This window comes from Cariama cristata, unplaced genomic scaffold (assembly GCF_000690535.1).
Source record: "Cariama cristata isolate BGI_N322 unplaced genomic scaffold, ASM69053v1 scaffold542, whole genome shotgun sequence".
NCBI lineage: Eukaryota > Metazoa > Chordata > Aves > Cariamiformes > Cariamidae > Cariama > Cariama cristata.
The window spans coordinates 25,474-47,465 of NW_009601850.1; the positions used below are offsets into that span (position 1 = coordinate 25,474).

The window sequence follows — 21,992 nt, forward strand, 5'->3', positions numbered from 1 at the left end:
TATTACATGCATATTTGTGCAGATGTACATATATATCTCCATAGTATCAATTTAAAAATGTATTTTTCTGGAGTGTAGTTTTCAAGTACCACCTCCTGAAAACGTTTGCTGTGTTTTGTTTCAGAATCGACAGATGAGTCTGAAGCAGATAAGATCCATTGTCTGAATAACAGCGTTTCCTCAGGCACTTACTCAGACTATTCCCCTTCCCAGGCTTCCTCAGGGTCCTCCAACGCGCATGTTAAAATGGGGTCCTTGCAGACAACGGCTAAAGAAGCAGTGAATAACTCCTTGTGGGGGAACAGGTGTGATCATCTTTCTTAACACAGCTTCTGGTTGCCTTTAGTCTTATGTTGTCGTATGCGTCAAAGTGATCATACGCTATCTGCTAAGGTATTCCGTTAAAAAAATACAACGTACTTGCTCCGGTTTTGCAGAAGTGTACATAGCTATTCAAAGCCCAGGCTGTGCAGAGTTGACCACCCATTCATACTCTGTGTCAGTAATTCTACAGCTGTTTTTTCAACTATATGCTATAACCATGCGTTGAAAGCGCCTAGTAATTGAGCTGCAATTATTCTGCTTTGCATGCTCCTGAGCTGCAGCTGGCTGTAGTTTAGCATAGACACCAGAGTGCATGTCTCTCATTATTGCTGTCCTGAGCCTCACTCTGCCCTCAACCTCCAAAACCAACACAGTTAATGTTCCCATTAAAGAGAGGCTGGAGCCTGCTCACTGGAGATGCATAAAATCTCGGTGAGAACATGCACTAACTCAATCTGGGGTTTTTTTGTTTTAAAAAAAAAAAAATTACATAAGTGTAAAAAAATCTTCAATTGCCTTCACAGAAGAATATTTTCAAAACAGGAAAATGTGTTCAGCTGGATTTATGTGAACATGGCATTGAGCCACCCAGGACTTTAGACTGACTTCTTAGTTCCTCTATGTACGTACTTACAGAATCTCTACTCCAGTGCAAAAAACTGCTGCAGCTATTCATGCCAAACCAGCGGCACAAGACGCACATCTCGTAGTATGATCCCAAAGCCAGAGTATAGATGGGAGAATATTAAATTGCTTTATAATTGCGTCTTTCTGGTGACTGCTAATGTGCTCTAATAGAGGGCATTTTATCTTGTTTCATTCTGTTTTGTTTTTGCAGGCTGGCACAGTCATTTCCACAGCCCCTTGAAACAAAGCCATTGCTGAGCCAGCGGGAATCCGCTCCGGCGGGGAACCTGCCACAGCGCACCGACCGGCGCCCGCTGAGCGACACCTTCGCCGACAGCTGGAACGACAGCTCGCACTACGATAACACAGGGTTCGTTGCGGAGGAGAGCACGGTGGAGAATCCTAGTGCTAACCCCCTCCTGAGCACGAAATCTAGAAGCACATCTGCGCACGGACGCAGGCCGTTGATTAGACAAGACAGGATCGTTGGCATTCCCCTGGAGCTGGAGCAGCCGACGCTCAGAAATACACATGAATCTGAAGTGCCTCCTCCCAATCCTTGGCAAAACTGGACCAGAACCCCTAGTCCTTTTGAAGACAGGACAGCTTTTCCTTCCAAACTGGAAAGCACCCCCACCACCAGCCCTTTGCCTGAGCGGAAAGATCATGTCAAAGAGTCTCCCGAAATGACTAGCACTTTCACTCCAGGAATAGCGTGGGAATATCACGATTCAAATGCTAACAGAAGTCTCACAAATGTCTTTTCCCATATGCACTGTCGCCCAGATCCTTCCAAAAATGTTATTTCGATCAGCAAGAGTACAGAACGGCTTTCTCCGATGATGAGGGATTTAAAAACTAACAAATTTAAGAAGTCACAAAGTATTGACGAGATAGACATTGGTACATACAAAGTGTATAATATACCCTTAGAAAACTATGCATCTGGTAATGATACTGTAGGAACCCACGAGAGGGTGGACAAGCTGCTGGGCCCGGAGCACGGCATGCTGAGCATGTCCCGCAGCCAGTCGGTCCCCATGCTGGACTACGGCAGCGTCAAGGTGCAGCCGCAGCAGAAGTCGTCGGTCACGAAGAAAGTCTACCAGTTTGACCAAAGCTTCAACCCGCAGGGAGCGGTGGAGGTCACAGCGGAGAAGAGGCTGCTGCCGCCTTTCCAGCTCAACCCCGAATACATTCCCCAGCAGAGTAAAAACCTGCCCCAGGATCTGGTCAGCCCGAGGGCCTACCGCGGCTACCCCCCCGTGGAGCACATGTTCTCCTTCTCCCAGCCGTCGGTGAACGAGGAGGCGGTCAGTGCCCCCTTTGTGAGTCAGGGGTCTCGGCCGGGCTTCTTGAGGAGAGCGGATTCCTTGGCCAGCTCCACTGAGATGTCCATGTTCAGGAGAGTCAGTGAGCCCCATGAGCTGCCCCCGAGCGACAGGTATGGCAGGCCTCCCTACCGAGGAGCTGTGGAGCGCCAGAGCAGCATGTCGGTCTCTGAGTCTCAGTTCCTCAAGAGGAACGGCAGGTACGAAGACGAGCACCCTTCCTACCAAGAAGTGAAAGCCCAGACTGGAAGCTTTCCAGTTAAAAACCTTACACAAAGGAGGCCGTTGTCTGCAAGAAGCTACAGTACAGAGAGTTACGGCACGTCCCAAACCAGGCCGGTTTCAGCGAGGCCTACAATGGCAGCTCTGCTGGAAAAGATACCGTCAGACTATAACTTGGGTAACTATGGCGACAAGCCTTCCGATAACAGTGATATAAAGACAAGGCCTACCCCTGTGAAGGGAAATGAGAGCTGTGCTAAAATGCCCGCTGACTGGAGACAACAGCTACTTAGACATATAGAAGCTAGAAGGTTAGACAGGGTATGTTTGGCATTTCTCTGCAATTAATGCCTTTAGTTGTGTGTTTCGGTATGTCAAACTATTTGCACGTACAGTGGTAACCACCAGATTTCCCCGTAATGAAATGCATTGGTGTCAGAGGAACCGGCCCGCAAAGGGGTCTGGGGGTGCACAAAAGCAGCCGGAGTGAGGGGTTCCCGGGTAAATGAGTGATAAAGAGTCTCTGCACCAGTATCGCACCATGGTGCACGTTACTAACATAGTAACTGCTGCAGCACTGTCTGAAATAATAGTAAAACCCATCAAAATCTCTCCTTATCAACAGCTGTGACCGTGCTGCTGAAGTCCACCACTTCACTACTGAATTGAGAGCTTTAAAAGATGCTGGATACATCTTTGCAGTAAAAGGAAATAAAGAAAAACATCACAGATAAAAAGTAAAATAGTGTATTTTAGCTTTCATATCACTGTTAGTGGGGCGGATTTAAAGGTGCCTCTTAACTCTGAAAAATATCACTGATATACACAGCCACTGTTTTTAACAAGGAATATGATTATTGCTCCTTTTAGCTGTAGGAATTTATGCTTATTTGCCTTCTATACAAAACAGTACAAGTACTATAGTGCATGATTTCAATCATGATCTTGACTATTTAATGACCTACTTCATGAATCGGATTTACTTCATAATCTGAAGTGATTGTGAAAAATTACTGTCATGAAATGCATAAGTTAGTTTCAAAATGTGTCCATATACCTATTTTATGCTAGATACTCAAGAGTCTGGTGTTCCTATATTTATTACCTTCCAGTTGCTCGGATGTGATGCATATTAAAATATCTTTTAAGGATCAAATGGGTAAACTTTAAAAACTGGCTTGAAGGCTGAAGCTTTTTCCTTACTTCAGCTGTTTCCCTGTGTTGTGTAAAACGGATTGGAAAATACCTAATACCTAGGCAAGGTAGCGTAACCCAAGTAGGGACATTTCTGATGGAAATAAACACTTCCCAGATGTTGTTTGTTTAAAAAATAACTTTACACTTAGTTTACCATGTATATTTGCTTAAGGAATTCTTGAACTCATGGAAAGCTGACAGTGGTGATTTTCTCTAGTTAAACTGAGTTCACAGTAATCCCCGCAGGTGCCAGCGAGCTAGTTTCTAGTCGTTTGCAACATAGGAGAAGGAAAGCTCTCAGAAGCTGGGCTGTCTGGTGGAGGTGTTGCTGGTGAGAAGGCCTGGGCACTGCGGAGCAGCAGCTGCTCCAGCAGAAGAGGCTGCCCATCTGCCCGCGGCCAGCGGGATGCCGCGCCGGGCGGGACCTGGGTGCCTGCTGTGCTGGGCCCGGCCTAAGCTTGTCCCCTGTGGGCAGCTGCTGGCCCCCTGGAAAAAGGCCGTAAAAGATGGTGCAGAGCCTTCTTGTACAGGTTTTTTTTTTTTCCTCTGCCTCTGATGCTCTTTTATGCTAGATACATGTTTTCTGGCCCATCCGTGGTTGCACAGACGTACCAAGATTTGGCCATATTTGCAAAATAAAGACTTGTACCGTGTTGTATACTACAATTTTCAAACTACAGATAACAACATATTTCATCTGCTGTCAGCGTTGAAGTCTTTTATGGTATCCATTTTATGTATAACTAGCAATGTATTTGCTTCCGTGTGACCCAGTGCATGCATCAAGAAGCTATTTATTTCTCGGTACTGTTTGTTTGCTTAAACTAAAACTTTGTGAAATTAACCATATATGTGTGATACTTAATTCAATGAGCATGTGTGTTCATATCCTGTCACGTGGTTGTTTCCTCTACTCAGACCGCTGCTTACAAACACAACACAGTTAGCCTTGGCATGCTGCACTCTGGAGGTTTTTCAGCAATGCATGCCGGCAGAAGCATGACTTTAAACTTGCAGACTAAATCTAAATTTGAAAACCAAATGCTTCAAGAGCTACCTCTACCGAAAGTAAGTATGGGATAGCCAGCATATACCGGCATTACAACATAAATTAATAATACTCCTTGCTTTTTTTCCTGGTTTAGCTTTTGCCTATTATTCATGCTTATACTATACACAATCCAAAAAGCAAAGATGATAGTAATACGGTTTTCCTACTCAATAATCTTGCTTTTTGGATTAAGTAGCTCACATGGCTGTCATTACTGCTTTCTGCTCTCGTGTTACAGACTGATGCGATCATTTTCTCAATTACTTAATCTGTGCACAGAAATGGAGAACGTGCTTTGTTTTGTGACTGTTTGATCTTAGAAAAATTAATGTGGAAATGTTTAGTATGCATTTAAATAGTCTCCAAGAGACAGGGATTTTAATATTTGAACATTAATTGGGTATGCTGTAATAGTTGATGAGTTTTGAGTACATGCCTACCACACCTAAACTAATTTTAAACCTTTGTTGAGTAATGCCTATAGAAAGAAAATAATTTTCTCATTTTTTTACTGTTTATTTTATAGCTATTAACAATATATTGGTGATAAGTACATACATACAAAATTACACACAAACAAACGTTTGATGGGAAAAGCACATATGACAAGCCAGAGAGAGACATTGCTGAAGTGTTTTCAGAGGATCAGAGAGGAGATGCTGAGGCCTCACTCTGCCTGACGTACGGCCACCGCGACATCCCAGCAGGAGCCGGCTGCCAGACCCATGCGACCAGTCGTGCTGCTGGGATTGTGTGTAATGGCGGGGGCTACTGCAGAGCTAGAAGTGATGAGCATCGTGAAGGGTCTTCCTGCATTAGCATCCGTAGCTGTTGGTACAAATTAGCAACAGCTCTGTGAGTAATTAAAGGGTAACAGAGCACAGATCCAGGCGCTGAAATGTGATCATCTGCGCCGTTAATTGCTGGACTGGCCTCAGGCGCGGTTTGGCCCAGGCCAGCTGGCACCCTCCCAGGCAATCCCTGGCTGGGGCTCCAGAGTCAGCACTGGCCAGAAATTCCCAAAGGAGAGTTCCAATGCCTGATTTAAGAGTTTAGATCCAAGCCTCTTCAGAAGAATAAGATAATTTAAGGGCAGGAACATGACCAGATTGTGCTGGTTGGCCGGAGGACAGGCCTTAGCACTGCTTAGCTTACTAATACAGGCATATGCATTGTACATGGGATTTCCAAGAAAAGCCGTGACAGGTTAAGTGCACACTCACGTGCACATGCACGTGTGCGCACACACACACACACACACAGGTCCTTGTCAGGTTTCTCCTGCTGTAACTTACTTCCCATACACTGTTCCCTTCATTTGCACCTCCCGTTCAGCTGTCCCTGGTTTTAAACAAGTCCTGCTGTTAGCGTGTGCTTCTCTGTTGTTCAGTTGATGGCATCGAGGTCAAATCTTAACCGTAGATGTGTGTGTGTTTGGACGCAGACAGCTTTCTGGTGTTGGTCATACTGTTTTTTTCTTTCAAAGAATTTGTTTGTCTACTTGGGTATATACTAGTTCTTGTCACAAGTCCTCGAAAGAAGTCCATTTGACATCAACTCCAAAGAACGGTACTGTTTTTCTACGCACATTTAGGAATAAGGTGTTACATACCACTTTAAGAATTTTAGACTGTAGATGAATATGGATACTAATATATGGATGTCTGAGGAAATTGATGAAACTGTTTAGAGTAACGTGTTTTGGGGTGTGGTCTTACATGAATTATTCTGCTTTCTATTTCACCAGCATTTCATTGCTGCATACCCATATAAAATGTGACGCTGAACTGCATGAAGGGGGTGTATTCTCTCACTGTACTGTTTGGAAAGCAGTGAAAAATTGTTGTTGAACAAATAATATGAATGTTTAGTATTGTTTAATTTTATTCCTTCACATGTTCTAAAGAATTTGTATTTCTTAATGAAGCCAGGCCACCACAGCTTAATATTTACCTCTTCTTCTTCCTCTCTCTTGTGGCCTGGATTGACGACAGTAATGAGTGAGGTCTAATTGTCCAGTGAAAGATCAGGAAATCAAGTATAGCAACTACTTATTTTGAGAAATTCTACCCCATGTATAAAATGTTTGAACTGCTGCTTTTCATTTTTTACCTAGGCTTAACAGATATATAGTTTGTTTGCAGTCTGTCCGAGCTCTGTAAAGGAATAATATTGCAAGTAGACAAATTCATTTTACTGCAGAAAATGAAAAGAAAAACCTGTTGTCACAGAATTTTCCTATTTACTGAGAAAGCAGAAAGCACCCTCTGTATTTTTTCTTTCTCCATTTTGAGTGCAAACTCACCTCTGCAGATTAGTCAGTCGCTTATAAAACGGCACAACGCTGCCTGCAGTGACAAAAGAAACACCTTTCAGAAGAATGCTTTCAACTTTTGGCATCCATCTCACAGTTCTTTTAAAAGTTTATGGTTTGGCGCGCTTCATTCTCGGGAGTGTACAGTACCACCTCCCTGTAGGAATAATCAGCATATTCACAGGGATCCCTTAGGAGGAAAACCTCTTAGGAAGTTCTCTTAGGAAGCTGCCCCACTAACCCCCTCTGTCTCTGCACGGTGAGGGCACCTAGCATGTTTTATAAATTCGCCTCACAGGGAGGTGAGCAGATTTGCGGCGCAGCCTTGGGCACCGCGGGCTGTGGGTGACCCTGGAAGGGACGACTCGCATCACAAAGACGATGGCCTTTCTTTTTCGTTGTTTTTTACTACAACTCAGAGCAGAAATTTTTGCAATTGCACTTTTTTTGTTTTAGAAGCTGCTTACTGCCCTGGTCTCAGACGATGTATCCCCTGTTTGGATGAGGGTTACGGGGGACGTGCAGCAAATGGGGCAGAATGGCTGATTCATGAGGGCCCTGCCTCGGGCTCTGATCTGTGGACAAACAGGGCTCAGCGTGTCCGGGGCTGGGAAGCCTCGGGCAGGGGCTAACCCCTGGCAGCGCGTTCAGGCAGGCTGCTGTCCGGACAAACACGCGTTGCGAGGGCCTTGGAGCCATAGCGTCAGGTTTCCTGCATGTCCATACGCCAGCGTACGGCTCTGGGCCCAAATCTGCCGGCGTTGGAGAGCGTTGGGCTGTCCGAGAGAGCAGCAGCGCTGCTGCATCGGGCACTGGGAGCAGTGTCTGGGGAGCTGTGAGGGATAACCTAGGGAAAAGGTGCTAAGGTTGGTCCCATTTTGCCGTTTTTTAACGTGTGTAAAGAAAGGTCTACAGGGAAGTCTTGAAGTCTCAACAGGGGAAATGTTTTTCTAGTGGTTTTTAATATAAGGGAACCTACATCTCTCCTGATCTTTCCGGAAGACTTCTTGAATGATGAGAGAATTACAATGGAAGTTTTCTTTGCTTTTAAATAATCAGGGTTGAATTTTTTCACTTAACCTCTGAGGAGTATGATTTAATCACAACTTACTCCTATTTACTTTTAAAGGGTTTCTTGCATAAAAAAGAGTTCTTAATTGGCCAGTTACCAGCTTTAATATTTCAAAGCAACAGTTTGATTTGTTCTTCAGTCATCTAAAGAAGAGTTTCTTGATTTTTTTTATAATCTAAGCTGAAGAAGAAATTGCTTGAATGACAGAGGGGAAGAATAGACTGTTGGTTTTTTTTCTTTGCAGATTACCATTAATCAGAACTGAATAAGCACTACATAATGCTAAGAGCTGTCAGTGGTAGTGCAATGTTGTAGTACATTTTGGAAATTCTGACACAAAAAGCCATACCCATGTTAGCATAATTTCCAGCTATGGTAAAGAAATACAGAGACAGATAACAGAAAATCAGGATGGGACAGAAAAAGTACACATGTCCTCAAAATACCGAAAACAGGAGTAAAATAGCCAGGGAGAAAAGTGACAAGAAACATGTATAAAAGGAGAGAAAAGTGGAAAATAATATCAAAAGTATCAAGCTCATTTAGGAAACTTCAAATGTGTGTTATGTCCACTCATATTCAGGAAAGCATTTAATTAGTGGTTAATACTGTACATGCGGTATCCTGTTAACTCAGAGCAAAACCAGACATAGCCTAGAGAGAGGTCTGTGAGAAGCACACCGCGCACAGTGATACTCAGAGCATAGCACGAGGTAAGAGTAGTCACAAGTTCAATATTGCCATTAAGGAATCTTTTCTTCAGAAAATACAAGCATATAATTTATCTTGGTGGCAAATACTTAATAAAAAAGTTTTCGATGCTTGAATGACCAGTACAAAAGTTCTAACTGAAAATAATGAGTTACGTTTAATTTTCTCTTTTCTCTCATCATTTATTATTCTAATGATTTCTCTTATATATCTTTCAAGATCTCCTGCTCGCAGAGACTCCCACAGCAATATGATTACACTTTAACGATATATTGTAAAAATTTAAGAGGATTTCCATTTTAGCAATAGCATGTTGCAGTTTAACTGGGTTGATTACTGAAATAAATATGAAGAGAGAATTTTCTGTCATGATGTGTCCCGTGACTAAAGGCTGCCCTACCATTTCTGCAACAGACCCCATCACAGCAGAGCAGCATTCTGGACAACGGGCAGGAGGAGGTGTCTGTGAGCAGCCAGTGGAACCCCTACCCGCTGGGGCGGCGGGACGTGCCGCCAGAGACCGTCACAAAGAAGGTAAGCAGCGTGAGCAAAGATGCTGACATAGCTACGGTTGTCTTCTTTCCCCAGCAAAACACTGGAAAGAGAAGGACAGGTTTGGGAAACGCATGGTTTTGTTTCAAAGTTTAAAGCGATAATCATTATGAATTAAGGATGGTGCTTTCATGCCTGCTACCCGTTTTTCTGTTTATTTATGCAGATGCCAGTAGTGTGTGAAATGGGCACAGTGGGCTTGGCAGGGATATTGCTGCACATATCAGACAGCTGTCAGCTCCCTCTTGTCCTGAAAAGTCTTCATTCAAATGTGTCATTTCAATTACATTCTTCAGTTCATGACAGAAAATCAATGTGTTGAGATGGAGGCCAGCCCAGTGTCTGGACAGTCACAGCCATTTTTGCAGAGACATCCTAGGCACACATCATTTGCTGATAAACTCACTAGAAAGGGGTCTAATTTCTAGTACCTCGTTGCAGTAGATATTAAATTACAGTGCTTGGATCTGGCCTGTTTCTGTGAAAACACTGGCTGCTCTCTCCCAGCCCCAACTTGGCTCTGCTCATCGACTGAGAAACTGCCATTTTTAGATGCCTTAATCATAAAGCTGGAGAACAGAGGATCTTGACAAACTAAACTGTCGGCTTTTGCAATCGGCTCTAGAAGGTGAAACTGCACATGTGAGCAGTCATAATTACATTGGTTGTTATCTGTATGGAGACTGATCCCGCTCATTCCTGAAATAAAGTCTTATGAGTGAATAAAAGTGGTATGAAAGTCGTAACATGCACACTAATAACTTCTGTAATTAACTGTCAGCACTGATGAGGCAAATATCTCCCTACTGGCTTCACATCTTTTTACCCAAGACAGTTTCAGAAGCAGTAGCCCTTGCCTTCATACACAAGTAGCAACAAGATATAGATATACAAGAGAATTGCTTGAAGATGGGAGACAAAAGCCATTGCACCTAGAGCAGCCCAGAGACTCTCTAGGGCAGGCGAGGAGGGTGAGGAGGAGGGCAGCCTGGCATTGTCTGATGGAGTTGGCTCAGACAGCCGAGTTATTCGAAGGGTCTCTTTATCTCCTGATATGCAAGAAGCTAGGATAAGAAATTTAAGAGAAGTCACTGCTTATCTTCGCTGGCATATTGGGATAAAACCTGCATTTGTCCACTCACACAATCTAACAATCTATGTCTTGCATTTGTGCATCATCAGTGGTACTATAATAAGAAACTGCAGATTCTGTTTCGTTCTGAATATTTCAGTATCTCACTGCTCACATGTGGTAAGTACAAACATTGCATAACCATACTGAAATCTGCTTAACTCAGTGGAGCAGTCCATTGTTACATCTGTTGTCAGCTACTTTAATTATACTGTAAATATTGGACACTGAGCTGAAAATAATTAACTTTTGTGGTGGATGTTAAATAAAGAATACAAATGAAATTGGGGAAGCAGTCTGCATAATAGAGAATTTTTTTTTCTGCAGAATAAATAATTCCCGTTTCCAAGAAAGGCAGCTTAGCCACCTCCAGCACAAGCCACAATGTGAATACACAGAAGTAGTGATACGATCTCTTCAAAGTCTATTAACAGGAGTGAGAAAATGAATTCTGAAAATTGTTTACCCACCATCCTCAGGAGGTGGTTTGCAATGTGCTGTTAGGACAATGCTAATCTCTTCTCCAATGAAAGTGACCTCGAGTGTCTTAGTTTCCCAGCATCTGGGGATTAAAATGCAGCAATAATTTGAAGTCAGACTCAGAAAATCTTCTATAGAATTGAAGTTCAACATAACAAACAATTAAATTATGTAAATATAAAATGTAGTATATGTTTTGTTTTCCAACTAACACAACAGTACTAATGTGAATGGGCTCCTGCGGAGCAGAATCACTACATGGCAAAACTTGGGAAATCACTGGAAGAAGACTTGGGACTTGTTCTTCCATGGGGAAGAGCATGTACTATAGACGGATGGACTGTGTACTCGAGCTGATGTAGTATGTATATAGATGCAGTAATATGTGTTTCTAAATTATCCATGCATACAGGGCTACTATACATGTATGATGGCTAGTTAGGTATGTTAGGTAGGGTGGGACTACTACGCAGTAGTCACTACATAATTATATGTGGGGTGTGAGTGGTTGTTTCTGTCCTTTTTGGTGTTCAGAACACAGATTAAATGCCAGTTTTATTTTCAGTATGATCATTTATGTGATCATCCCATAATTTATGGGCTGTATCTCATATGGAAAAGTTGGATATTTTAATCTTCAAATCGAATAATCCATGATTTGTTAGAAGACTACAGTATTTATGCTTCCTGGAAGATGACTTCTTCTGTCACAACAACAAGACAGAAGTCAGCTACATGCCTGATTGAATCAGTTGTATTCTGAGTTAGCTGCTCCCCCATAACAAGGGAGGGGATAGAAGTGTGGCAGGGGATCACCAAAAGGGAACCTGGAGATCACTCCGTATGAAAAAGAGAGGTTGAAGAGTGAGAATGAAGATGGACAATGAGCAGACATCAGGCCAACGAACCTGGTTGCAGGGTGACGACCCTCTGAGAGAATGAGCTCCGCAGGTTTGGGGATGCGTAGGGCTGTGTTCGTTGGCCTCTTCTGCTGCAGGTCTGCAGCAGCCCACGAGAAGGCTGAAGCCACACAACCTCTTGGAGATCCCTGTGTGGGCTGTAATGGTCTTGGTGGATGTGGAAGGAGCATAGGGAACTGGAGCAAGGCAGCTGCCTCGAAACTGGGACATACGAAAGTGCCTGAGTCACTATTTCTCTCCCTTTCTGACTCGGGAGTATTTCTGTTAGCCATGACTGTGAGGCTGGAGGCTCTTTCTGTTTCATTTCCAACATCTGCTGTTCAATACAGAGGGGTTTTAACCTGCTAAAGAAGATTTGAGGTTTTTCAGTGAAAAAGCACAATTTTTTTTGGTATTTGAAATAGACGCCTTCCTCTGAGGTAGACAATGCATCTGCTGTGGACTGCTGTGGTGGATGTGAGATTATATCTGGGGCAAACAGCAGCATTTATGACATTCTGCTTTTTTGGGATCCTCTCATGATGAGTATGACACAACGGCTTGTTGCTGCTAGGGAGTTAATGAATAGCTAAAAAGTCTGTCTTGAATATTGTCCTTCCCTTCTGATCTTGGTTGAATTGAAGATCTCTCTGACCTGTGAAGTGGGATGTTCGCAGTACAGACCGACTTCACCAGGCTATTCTTGGAGTAAGTTTGTCAAAGTCCGTTAAGCACTTTCATGTATGCAGCTGAGCTGTGTTTTAAGAAGAGTTTGGGGCTGAAGATTCGGGCACAAGGAGTACGAGATTTCTCTGTCATTACTCACTTTGAGACTATCCCCCTTGTACTAAAATGAAGAACTGTCAGACCTGTATTCTTCCTAGTCCCTTTCTTCCAGTGTCGTCAGCCAAAAACCAGGCAGAGCAGATCAGGTTTGCTCACAGTCACTGCCTGTCTTGCTGAGATTCTGTCTTCAGTGACACGAGTAGCTCCAACTGCATCTGTATTAGTGATGTGTTCTGCAGGGAAATCTTCAAAATCCATTAAGATAGATTTTTGCTATGGCAACAAGCAATTAATTCTAATGCCCTGGCTGCTATAACTTCTGAGGCCAGATGATTGGCCAGTGGGTAAGAAATGTTTTGATCTTTTGTGGTATTAAATCTAGTCTTGTCTAAAATACAGTCTCACAATTGGTGACTCTTCCAGCCAGGACCATAAAGGTTCAGTAGTACTGAGGATTAGACCTTCGTGACAAGATGTGATTGTGTCGTTGGCTGGTGTAAACTTAATGTGAAACGTCGTTTCAGTAGGTTTGTTTTGTCCACAGAGTCCTGTGGAGATTGAGACATATAGTCATAATGCTCTTTCACATTCAGGCTGTTCAAACGATAGCACTGGTTGATGGGTGCATATAATCTGAAAACTCTCAGTAGCAACGGTGTGATATTTCATGGAGGTAATAATATTTGATCATACAACAGAGCATGAATTTTGCTCGTTCCCTTATGGCTAAGTTGCATGTGATCATTTATAAGCAACATCTAAATCCTGTAAATATGAAAAGTATAAAATTGTCTCAACTGAATGTACTTTGCAAAGATTTGCCGCAAAGATTTATGTAACTCATGTGCCTAAATAGAGACTGCGTACTGAAGAGTAAGCAAGTATGCAGCTTTACCATGTCAAGAACAGAATACCGATAGCAGACCTCACCCCTTAGATCCCAGCTGCAGGTGCAGAAGGCAGTGGGGATGGAGGGGATACAACGATAGCAATCACCCGTTTTTTCCTGAAAATATCAAAAGGCCAAGTCAATGTAAATGCAATGCTTCACTTATATTTACAAAATATTAGAGCTTCCAGTCAGTAGATGTTATCATAGAAATGTGATCATTTGATTAGTTACGTTTTGTAAAAGCCACATTTGTTCCTAGGGCAAGGCATGGGATTTATCTGATTATGCTTTCCAGACACAGTGCACAATACTGGCCAATATCTGTATTTGTGTGATAAATCTTATTCCAAATGATCCTCAGAAAAAAACCCAAAAACATTCTGGTATCTTCAGAGTGTGCTGTGATGAGTAATCCACCCTACTTCAATTTATTCAAAGTTTTCAGTTCACAAAACATTCTGAGCAGAAGGATATATCATGAAAAAATATTTTCTGTTTCTAAAACATACTGCATACGGCTAATTTCCCTTAAACCTCCTTGCGTCATTAAATGCAATGGGCGTATCCATGCTGCTTTTAATCACATTTTTTTTCCAACTGTGGTCAAAAGGCAAACCTCTGATATGATTTAAGAGGTTTGCTTTTCCTTGACTCTGTAAGTTGTAATAATTGCTTCTTTTCAGCTTCCTGAATTTCTGGCCTAACGGGTTACGTTACCCACAGGCAGGTAGCCATATCCAGACTTTAATGGGATCACAAAGCCTACAGCATCGGAGCCGCGAGCAGCAGTACGAGGGAAACATGAACAAAGTCACCATTCAGCAGTTTCAGCCACCACTGCCTATTCAGATTCCCGCTTCGCAGAGCTCTCGAGCACCTCAGACAGGGCGATGTTTAATCCAAACCAAGGGTCAGAGAAGTACGGACGCGTACCAGGAGCAGGTGAGAAAGTGTGGCTATGAAGTAACACTTTGGCAAAAACCTTCCGGTGTTTTCTGCCCGGTGGACAGCAGGACGAGGGAGCCTAGGGCAGTAAGAGAGGGCGGCTGAGCCAGGCAGCGTGCGGGAGGTATGGCTGGGCTGGAGGCAGGCGAGCAGGTCCGTCCTCGTCCCCGGCACCAAGGACTGATAGCACTTTTTTCTTGGATTGACCAAGCAACACAATTTGGCGTTGAAGTTCCTGAACAGAGCTGACATCACTGGGTCATTCCGAATTAATTTGCAATTTCTGCCAATTCCCCGGTAACCTAGTTCAGCACTAACAGTGCAGCATATTTGGTAGGGTGCTGCTCTTCTCAGCTTTGTGTCACCTGCTCCAGGTTAGCCCTCTGAAGGGCCAGCTCTAGCTCCAGTGCTCCCAGTCTAACAACATGGGTGCTGATGAGTTTCTTCATTAAGTGGTCCTATCCCCCTTGTATTGGGCCTTAATGATTGCAATTAACAGTTTGAGGCACCTGACTTGCAGAATAAGGTTCAGAGTCATTAGTAAACCTTTCTGTTGTGTAAACTGGTGGTCAGTCCACACAAGCAGCTGCCTGTATTAAGTCCCTGAGTATTGCATTGAGATTCAGAAGCAATTGCTTGTGTGGCTCCAGTACATGCTTAGACTGGCTCAATGAGTACTCATTAAGCTACACTGAAGTCATTTTTATTTTATATTCAACTACCCAATGCCATTTAGAGTCATCCTGACTAAAAAGATAAGATTCAGCACTATTTCCTGGAGTAAGGCCCTTGTAAAAGTGGTTGGTGCTCAGTGCAGGCTGTCGGGGCTGTGGCTCTGATACCAACAATGGTCTGAAGATCTCTGAGCTTTGGCGTACTTATTCCTTGGGTTTGTCGCAAGCATAGCACCCACGGATACTGCACGCGTGACACCTTCTGGAAGAACAAAAGTGCACAAGATGAAGCCTCACTGACAGATTTATCCCAATGTTTAAGCGAAAACTTTGGCCAATGATGTGAACTGCACTTTCACAAGTCTAAAGGGTTTTTTTTTCTCCTTGAAAATACAATTTTTAAATATCTGCAAAAATACATGCAGTGCTGTGAATATTATGGTATCATTGCAGCATGCTAACATCATGAAAATCCTTCCGTTTATAACAATATTCTACTGAATTTTACTATATTGTGCAGTACAGCTTTATGAGGGGGTCAGCTCCTCCCGGTAGTGGTGACATGGGATATATGCGAAGCAGATGCCATTGTTTAGATAGGCTTTAATGTTGTCTTCGACTTATCTTGCCATATCTTTTTAACCTAGTTTTGTGTGAGGATAGAGAAGAATCCTGGCCTTGGCTTTAGTATCAGTGGTGGAATAAGTGGACAAGGAAATCCATTCAAACCTTCTGATAAGGTAAGTTGTAAATTTCCTACTCTAAATGGCCTTTATTTTAGAGTGCCATATAGTGGAGACGTAGGTAACATGAGTGAAAGTTTTATGCACTGTTGTGATAATTGAAAGAATTTTTCACATACTTGGCTTTTTTTTTGTTAAGGGAGTGGTGTTTGCTTTTTTCCCCTCGTTAATGAAGACGAAAGAATCCAAACAGAAATCACATGGATGTCTGCCTTATATTCCATGTATGAGATAACTTCTCAGGCTGTTTTCTGGAGAATCGTGTCTCTCACTTTTTCCTTTGAAGAGTCAATATAGGCCCTGATTCAACTTTCTCTAAAGTCATGAGAGGGAATACTAAATGAGTAATAGCATCACTAGGTAGCTGAAATGCCAGGGTTTATAGCAGCTGCATCGAATAAAATCGGCCTGGTCTGCAAACTGGTCTGGAGAGCATTGGTGCCTTACAAACACCATGGCAAGCAGTCTTCTGTTCTGTACTGCAAATTAAAAATGTCACCCTTGTGGTATACGATGGTCAGGGAGACTCAGTGTTCATTCTGGGAACAACACATTTAAGAGGTTGATAAATCTCTTTACAGTAAAAAGAAGCCTCGTAAAAATACCACATCTGGTGATTATCAGCTACACAGGGCTTTAGGACTAGGAAACAGACTCTTAGACCTGTGAGTTCAGCTGTTCTGTGCAGTAAAACTGACTGGAGTTTGTTGAAAAGCAAGTAGTATGGGTACCTCACTGTTAAACATATTCTTATAGTTTATATTCTTTGATAATATTAGATTCAGTTTTAAGAGGCAGTCATAACTTCCATAAATATTGAGAATGTTTGGCAAATGATGAAATTAAAACTGTCTTGTCATCGCTTCCCAAAAATTTGAGATCTATGTGCAAATTAAAAAAATAATTTCTCCACCACTCTGAATTACAACAGAAAGCTACTTGGAAAGATAAAATACGCTTAGAAATATCAGTCTAACACAATCCTAATTCCTTTCAGTTTTCTCACTGATAATCCCTGTTTTGAACATCAAGAACAGTTCCATTTAATGTACATAACTATCAGGCATTTTAACAACTATCCCTTAAAACGTACTTTTTTTTTGGTGTCCTTCTTTGAGACTGCACACTAGAATTACACTTTATAACATCATGGTCTTTTTTTCCACAGTTTAATGTACTATGTTAGAATTCAGCTATACTTCCACTGTCTATCACTTGCCTGAAATTAGTAAAGAAGAGTCTGTACCCTGCTATGAATGTGTCTGCACCAGTAATACATGCAGTGCAACAACAGCGGGGTATAGATTTCATTTTACCAATAACAGAAACGCAAAATTGTGTAGTAAGGGAGTGATAGGGCAGTTATATTGAAGGAATTAATAGTTAAAAGGTTTTTTTAATGTGTTGTCACTCTGAAACCTTGCTTCCCACACCGTTAAATCAGATTTATCATGTTTTAAATATCACAGAAGCGATCAGAGGGTGCTACTGTCTCTCATCGTACCTGCCAGTCATTTGCGATACGGTTTTAAGTCACGCATACGGTACTATTCTGTCTGCAAGATGAAATCAGTGGGGACGGCAGCGAGCACTGTTCTGCATAGTGATAGCCCTCTGCCCTGCCACGCTGATGGTACTGCGGCGAAAGGACAGGAAAAGCAGTAAAATACACACAAGCAATCGGTCATTTTGAATGGCAGACTCGTGTCACCAGTTAATGGCACATAGCTGAAATATAAGCAGTCCATCACTCTGCTCCCGAGGAGCTCAGGTTTTTATAAGGTGAACAGAAATCCTGGCAGTACCTAGCTCCAGAAGGCTATAAAATCCCTCAAGGACGCAGATGATTTGCATGCTGATACCAAGCAGGGAATTTCTCTGGTCTCTCTGAGAGCAATGTGAATGGCTAAAACGCAACCGATGCTCAGTTCTGGACTCTGCTTAAAGGTGTTCACCCTCGGCAGCAGGGTGGGCACAGCAGTACGGGGCTGCATGACCAGTGTGGGAAATATTTCAAATGTGTTCATCATCGAGGAACTCAATCTTTGATTTTGGGTTTTATTAACATACTTTACTGAAATTCTGAAAACAAATCTAAAAATATCCTTTATTACGTAGTAATTTTTCCCCTTTCAAAGTCATTCACTCCGCAGACACTGGGTTAAGTGACGGTCCTACAGACCATTGTACTGAATATCTCAAGGGCTGAATATCATGACTGCTTTTTAGAAATTCTTTTAAACTTTTTTTTCCTGGAGGAAGTAAACAAAGATTACTGTATAGATTATGGCATGCATTATTCTAATAAATTAATGCTTGCTCCACTTTAATTATCCTGATAACCCTGTTACTCTTGCCCTACTCAAATTGGACATTATTTTGTGATGTGGAATCTTAAGTTTCAAATGACCCACAATTATATTTGTATCAGGCGGTAACTAGCTGAAGGTCGTGGAGAGCTGCTACAAACCTGTACTACTGCTTGATTACAAACAGATCAAAAAAAAGAGTTTAGTATTTAGACTGTTGCCAGAGTATATAAAGGCCCCAGACACCAGTTAGGGAGACACCTGTATTTTGGGAAGTAGTTCTTGGTGATAGCATCCTAACCTCTGTTACTTCTGACTTATAGGGTATCTTTGTTACTAGGGTTCAGCCTGACGGACCAGCATCCAGCCTGCTCCAGCCTGGCGATAAGATCCTCCAGGTACGGATGATTTAACTGCTTTGTAACCAAACTGAGTCTTTGCATCTTAGAAGTACAATGATACAGGTTTCCATACAAGTTAACTGCCAGTTTTGTTACGATGGTGCTTTTAATACTGATTTATAACAGAGGGTCACTCGCCGTACGTTTGACAGCTGCTCTCAGGGGGAAGGAATAAAGCCATTTGAAAACAAACTGGGGATGTGGAAAAGAGGCAGTGGGCTGTGCTGTCCGACAACCCCCCTGCCACTCGCGGGGAGCTGAATTAAAGGCAGGGAGCCCCCGGAGAGCAGAGGGGCTATCGCCCAGCAAGGAGCCGGACTGTCCTCCCCTTTGCCAAGCAGTCTGCTCCCTCCCCAGGGATGCTGAATAAGGCACACGGATGGCAGCACCAGCCTTCTGGCAGGCAATGGCACCGCAGGAAAGGGTTACCGCTTACAGTCCGTCACAGGAATGATCTGGGTGACACAATTTAAACTACTAAAATAAAAGTAGTCCTTACGTCATGTCCAGCTTTTCCACACTAACCGTGCAAGGAGGTGCAGGGAGAAAGGGGCTTTACAGGCAGTTTCACAAGCATAGCTGTATGACAAAGCAAGACACGTTGATAATTTTCATCTTTGCAGCTAATGTGACGCTGGCGTAAGGAGCTATATAGTCACATTTTTTGACACAATTGTAACTGGCAATATTTTTGCCTCTTTTTCGCTGCCTCAGCATTTTTGAACGCACTCGCATGAAAAACAGCTGCTACTGGATCCATTACTGGATCATGGCCGCATCTGCATAATTTGCAGAGAAATCTCAGCCTTTTGTTTTCTTTTTAATTTCTGTAACAAATACTTTCTGTATCGCAGTGTACTTTTTAAATAGAAAGACAGGCTATTCCTGAACATACCTTTCAAAAATTCCTCATTCACAGGACATAACAGCTGTCCATGTAGAAGAGGGTTTTCTACCATGTCCTGCAAAGTTGTTTGTGTTTTTTTTCGTTAAGCCTGGAAAATGTGTTACCCCGGCAGCAAATAGTATTACTTTTGACAGAAGGAAGAGATTCATTATAGTTGTCTGAAAGGCTACAGAAGTTTTTTAAGCCATTCATACTGATCAAGGGTAAGAGATTAACTGTGTTTTAATCAGTTATATGAAGGAAGTCAGCAAACCAAGGACGTTTCAAACGTCTTTGGTAGCCTCTCTCCTCCTGCCTCCCTCTCTCCTTCGCTCCCCCCTGCCCTCCTGCCTGGCCCAGGCGCTGCGGTAGTGATCAGCGCTGAAGTCTACAGTAGGCGCCTCATGTTTAATTGTATGGTCAAAAATCAGTGAAATAGCGAACCTAAATGAAGTACAAAATTAGCTAGAGATACTTAGAATAATCAAGGTGCTATATTGAAAGCTGAGGTTAGTCACAGAAGCAAAACTAGGTCAGAGTAAAATCTGTTAAAAAGCGACAGAAAAGAAGGTTGCCTGGGGGGGCAAGCAGCGGGCGTACGGCGGGGGGGTTGTATTCACGGAGTGGTGCGAGGGCTGGGCAGGGACAGGTCTGTCGCGTGTGCATACCCAGCCTATCTCCACCAAAGGTGTTCGCGTTTGACCTGCATGCATTGTATAGCTGTTCTTACGTCAGAGGATTTCTCCTGATGGGCACAGGCCGTCGGGAGCTGGGATTTCTCATGTTTCTGCAGGTGATCCTAAAATAGGAGCATTTATGTAGACTTACATAATAACATTTTAGGTACTGCCGCATTTTTTTGGGGGGTAGCAAATTTCACTCTCCTAATTTATTCATCCCTGATGTTGATGAAGTTTGTTTGACTTTGCACTCTCAGTCATTGTCGTAGGATTGTGGATCAGTCTCAGCCGAGTTTCTCATTCGTCACTGTCAGTATATCATTTCAGATTCTCTGGCGAGAACATTTTCCTTTTATCTACAATTACTTCTACCCGTGCACAGAACCTATTACCAGGTGTTGATTTATATTGTGGCAAGTAAAAGGGCGGTCATTAATCTCATGAAGGAATTAACAGAGAAAAAAAACCATAACTGTGATGGAGACTTTACTTCTCAAATATAAGCAATGCTTTTAGCTAAAAGTATGCAGTTCCCTAGGCAGTAAGAACCTGAAATTATTAATACTAACTGACATCACTTCACCTCCACTCCCATTTTCCACTATTGCCATCACCTCTCTTTGCACTTATCTCATGAGACAGTCCCCTGCCGGAGACGAGGGCTTTGTAATACCAGTTACTGTGTAGGAAGAGGTTCCTCTTCACCCCAAATCTCTCCTCTTTGGCATCTGCAGCCATCTGTGCCGCTTGGTGTCTTCCACAGGTGCGCTGGTGGTGGCACCAGTTTCTGCTGGGGCTCCAAGGGAGGAACCATATTCCTGTGTTTCCTCAGTCTTCGCCCACTCTGTCCTGCTGTCTGCCCCGTTATCTGCTTTCCGCGTCACCCAAACCGTTGTGCCGCAGACTCTCCCTCCCGTCCTGCCTGTCTGACGCTGGGGCTGGCGCCTTCGCCTGTTATCACGGTGGGAAACCCCAGTGTCACCCGCGCTGGGGCACCTCGACGTCTGTGCCCCTTTTGTGCTCCCGCGCAGGGAGCTCCGTTTGCTCAAGATGACGATACACAGGAAGGTCTTGTCAGACCAAGGCTCCAAGGGGAAAATTTTTAAACGTTTACATGGAAGAATTTGCTTAGCAGGATGTTTTCAGGAGAAGCGGTAATCTTTCTGTCGTGCATTTATGTATCTCCCCAAGCAGTTTCAGTAAAAGAGGGAGGGAAGATTTAAAAATTAAAAGGCTTGACATTCCCTGGGTAGACTTACCCAGCTCACAGGGAAGCTGTCATTCTTAAACACGGTTTTGCCCGATGCCTGTTTGTGATAGAAGTGTGCGTGTGTGTCTTCTGCAGCGAACAAATTCTGGTCCTTACAAGTCCAGAAGCCCACGGCCCCGCTGGGATCCTGGGGGGAGCAAAATTGTTGTATCTTTCCTTTCTATGCCATAAGCTCTTAAGTTATTTATTTGATAAGTAAGAATGATTTTTCTGTTATAAAATTAGCAGCAGTTTTGGAAGATGTCTTTTGAGGAGGAACGCAGTTGTATGGCTGCTAAGCCTGTCGGCAAGGCGAGAGCAGCTCTGTCGGCCGCATTGTGCGATTTTGCCACCGTCTGTTAAAGGCTGCCCTTCAGTTCTAAGAAATCTTGTTTTGGTGGCTCCATGATTCAGCTAAAAACCATTCTTTCTGTCTAATAATTAGGACTAAATAATAACTCAATGCCTAAATATATATGTGGATTTCATAGCATATTTTGTGGGGAATGTGAGAC

At 43.1% G+C, this 21,992-nt stretch overlaps 1 protein-coding gene across 1 annotated transcript in view; it reads left to right on the forward strand.

The window, feature by feature from the left end:
- Window positions 1-21,992, forward strand: part of LRRC7 (leucine rich repeat containing 7) — a 41,377-nt gene that overhangs the window by 16,940 nt on the left and 2,445 nt on the right. Inside the window, exons 7-12 of the mRNA XM_009710597.1 lie at window positions 125-305; window positions 1,163-2,825; window positions 9,264-9,383; window positions 14,314-14,532; window positions 15,857-15,949; window positions 18,585-18,659. Of these exons, the coding sequence (XP_009708899.1) occupies window positions 125-305; window positions 1,163-2,825; window positions 9,264-9,383; window positions 14,314-14,532; window positions 15,857-15,949; window positions 18,585-18,659 (2,351 nt within the window). The remainder of the gene's footprint in view (window positions 1-124; window positions 306-1,162; window positions 2,826-9,263; window positions 9,384-14,313; window positions 14,533-15,856; window positions 15,950-18,584; window positions 18,660-21,992) is intronic.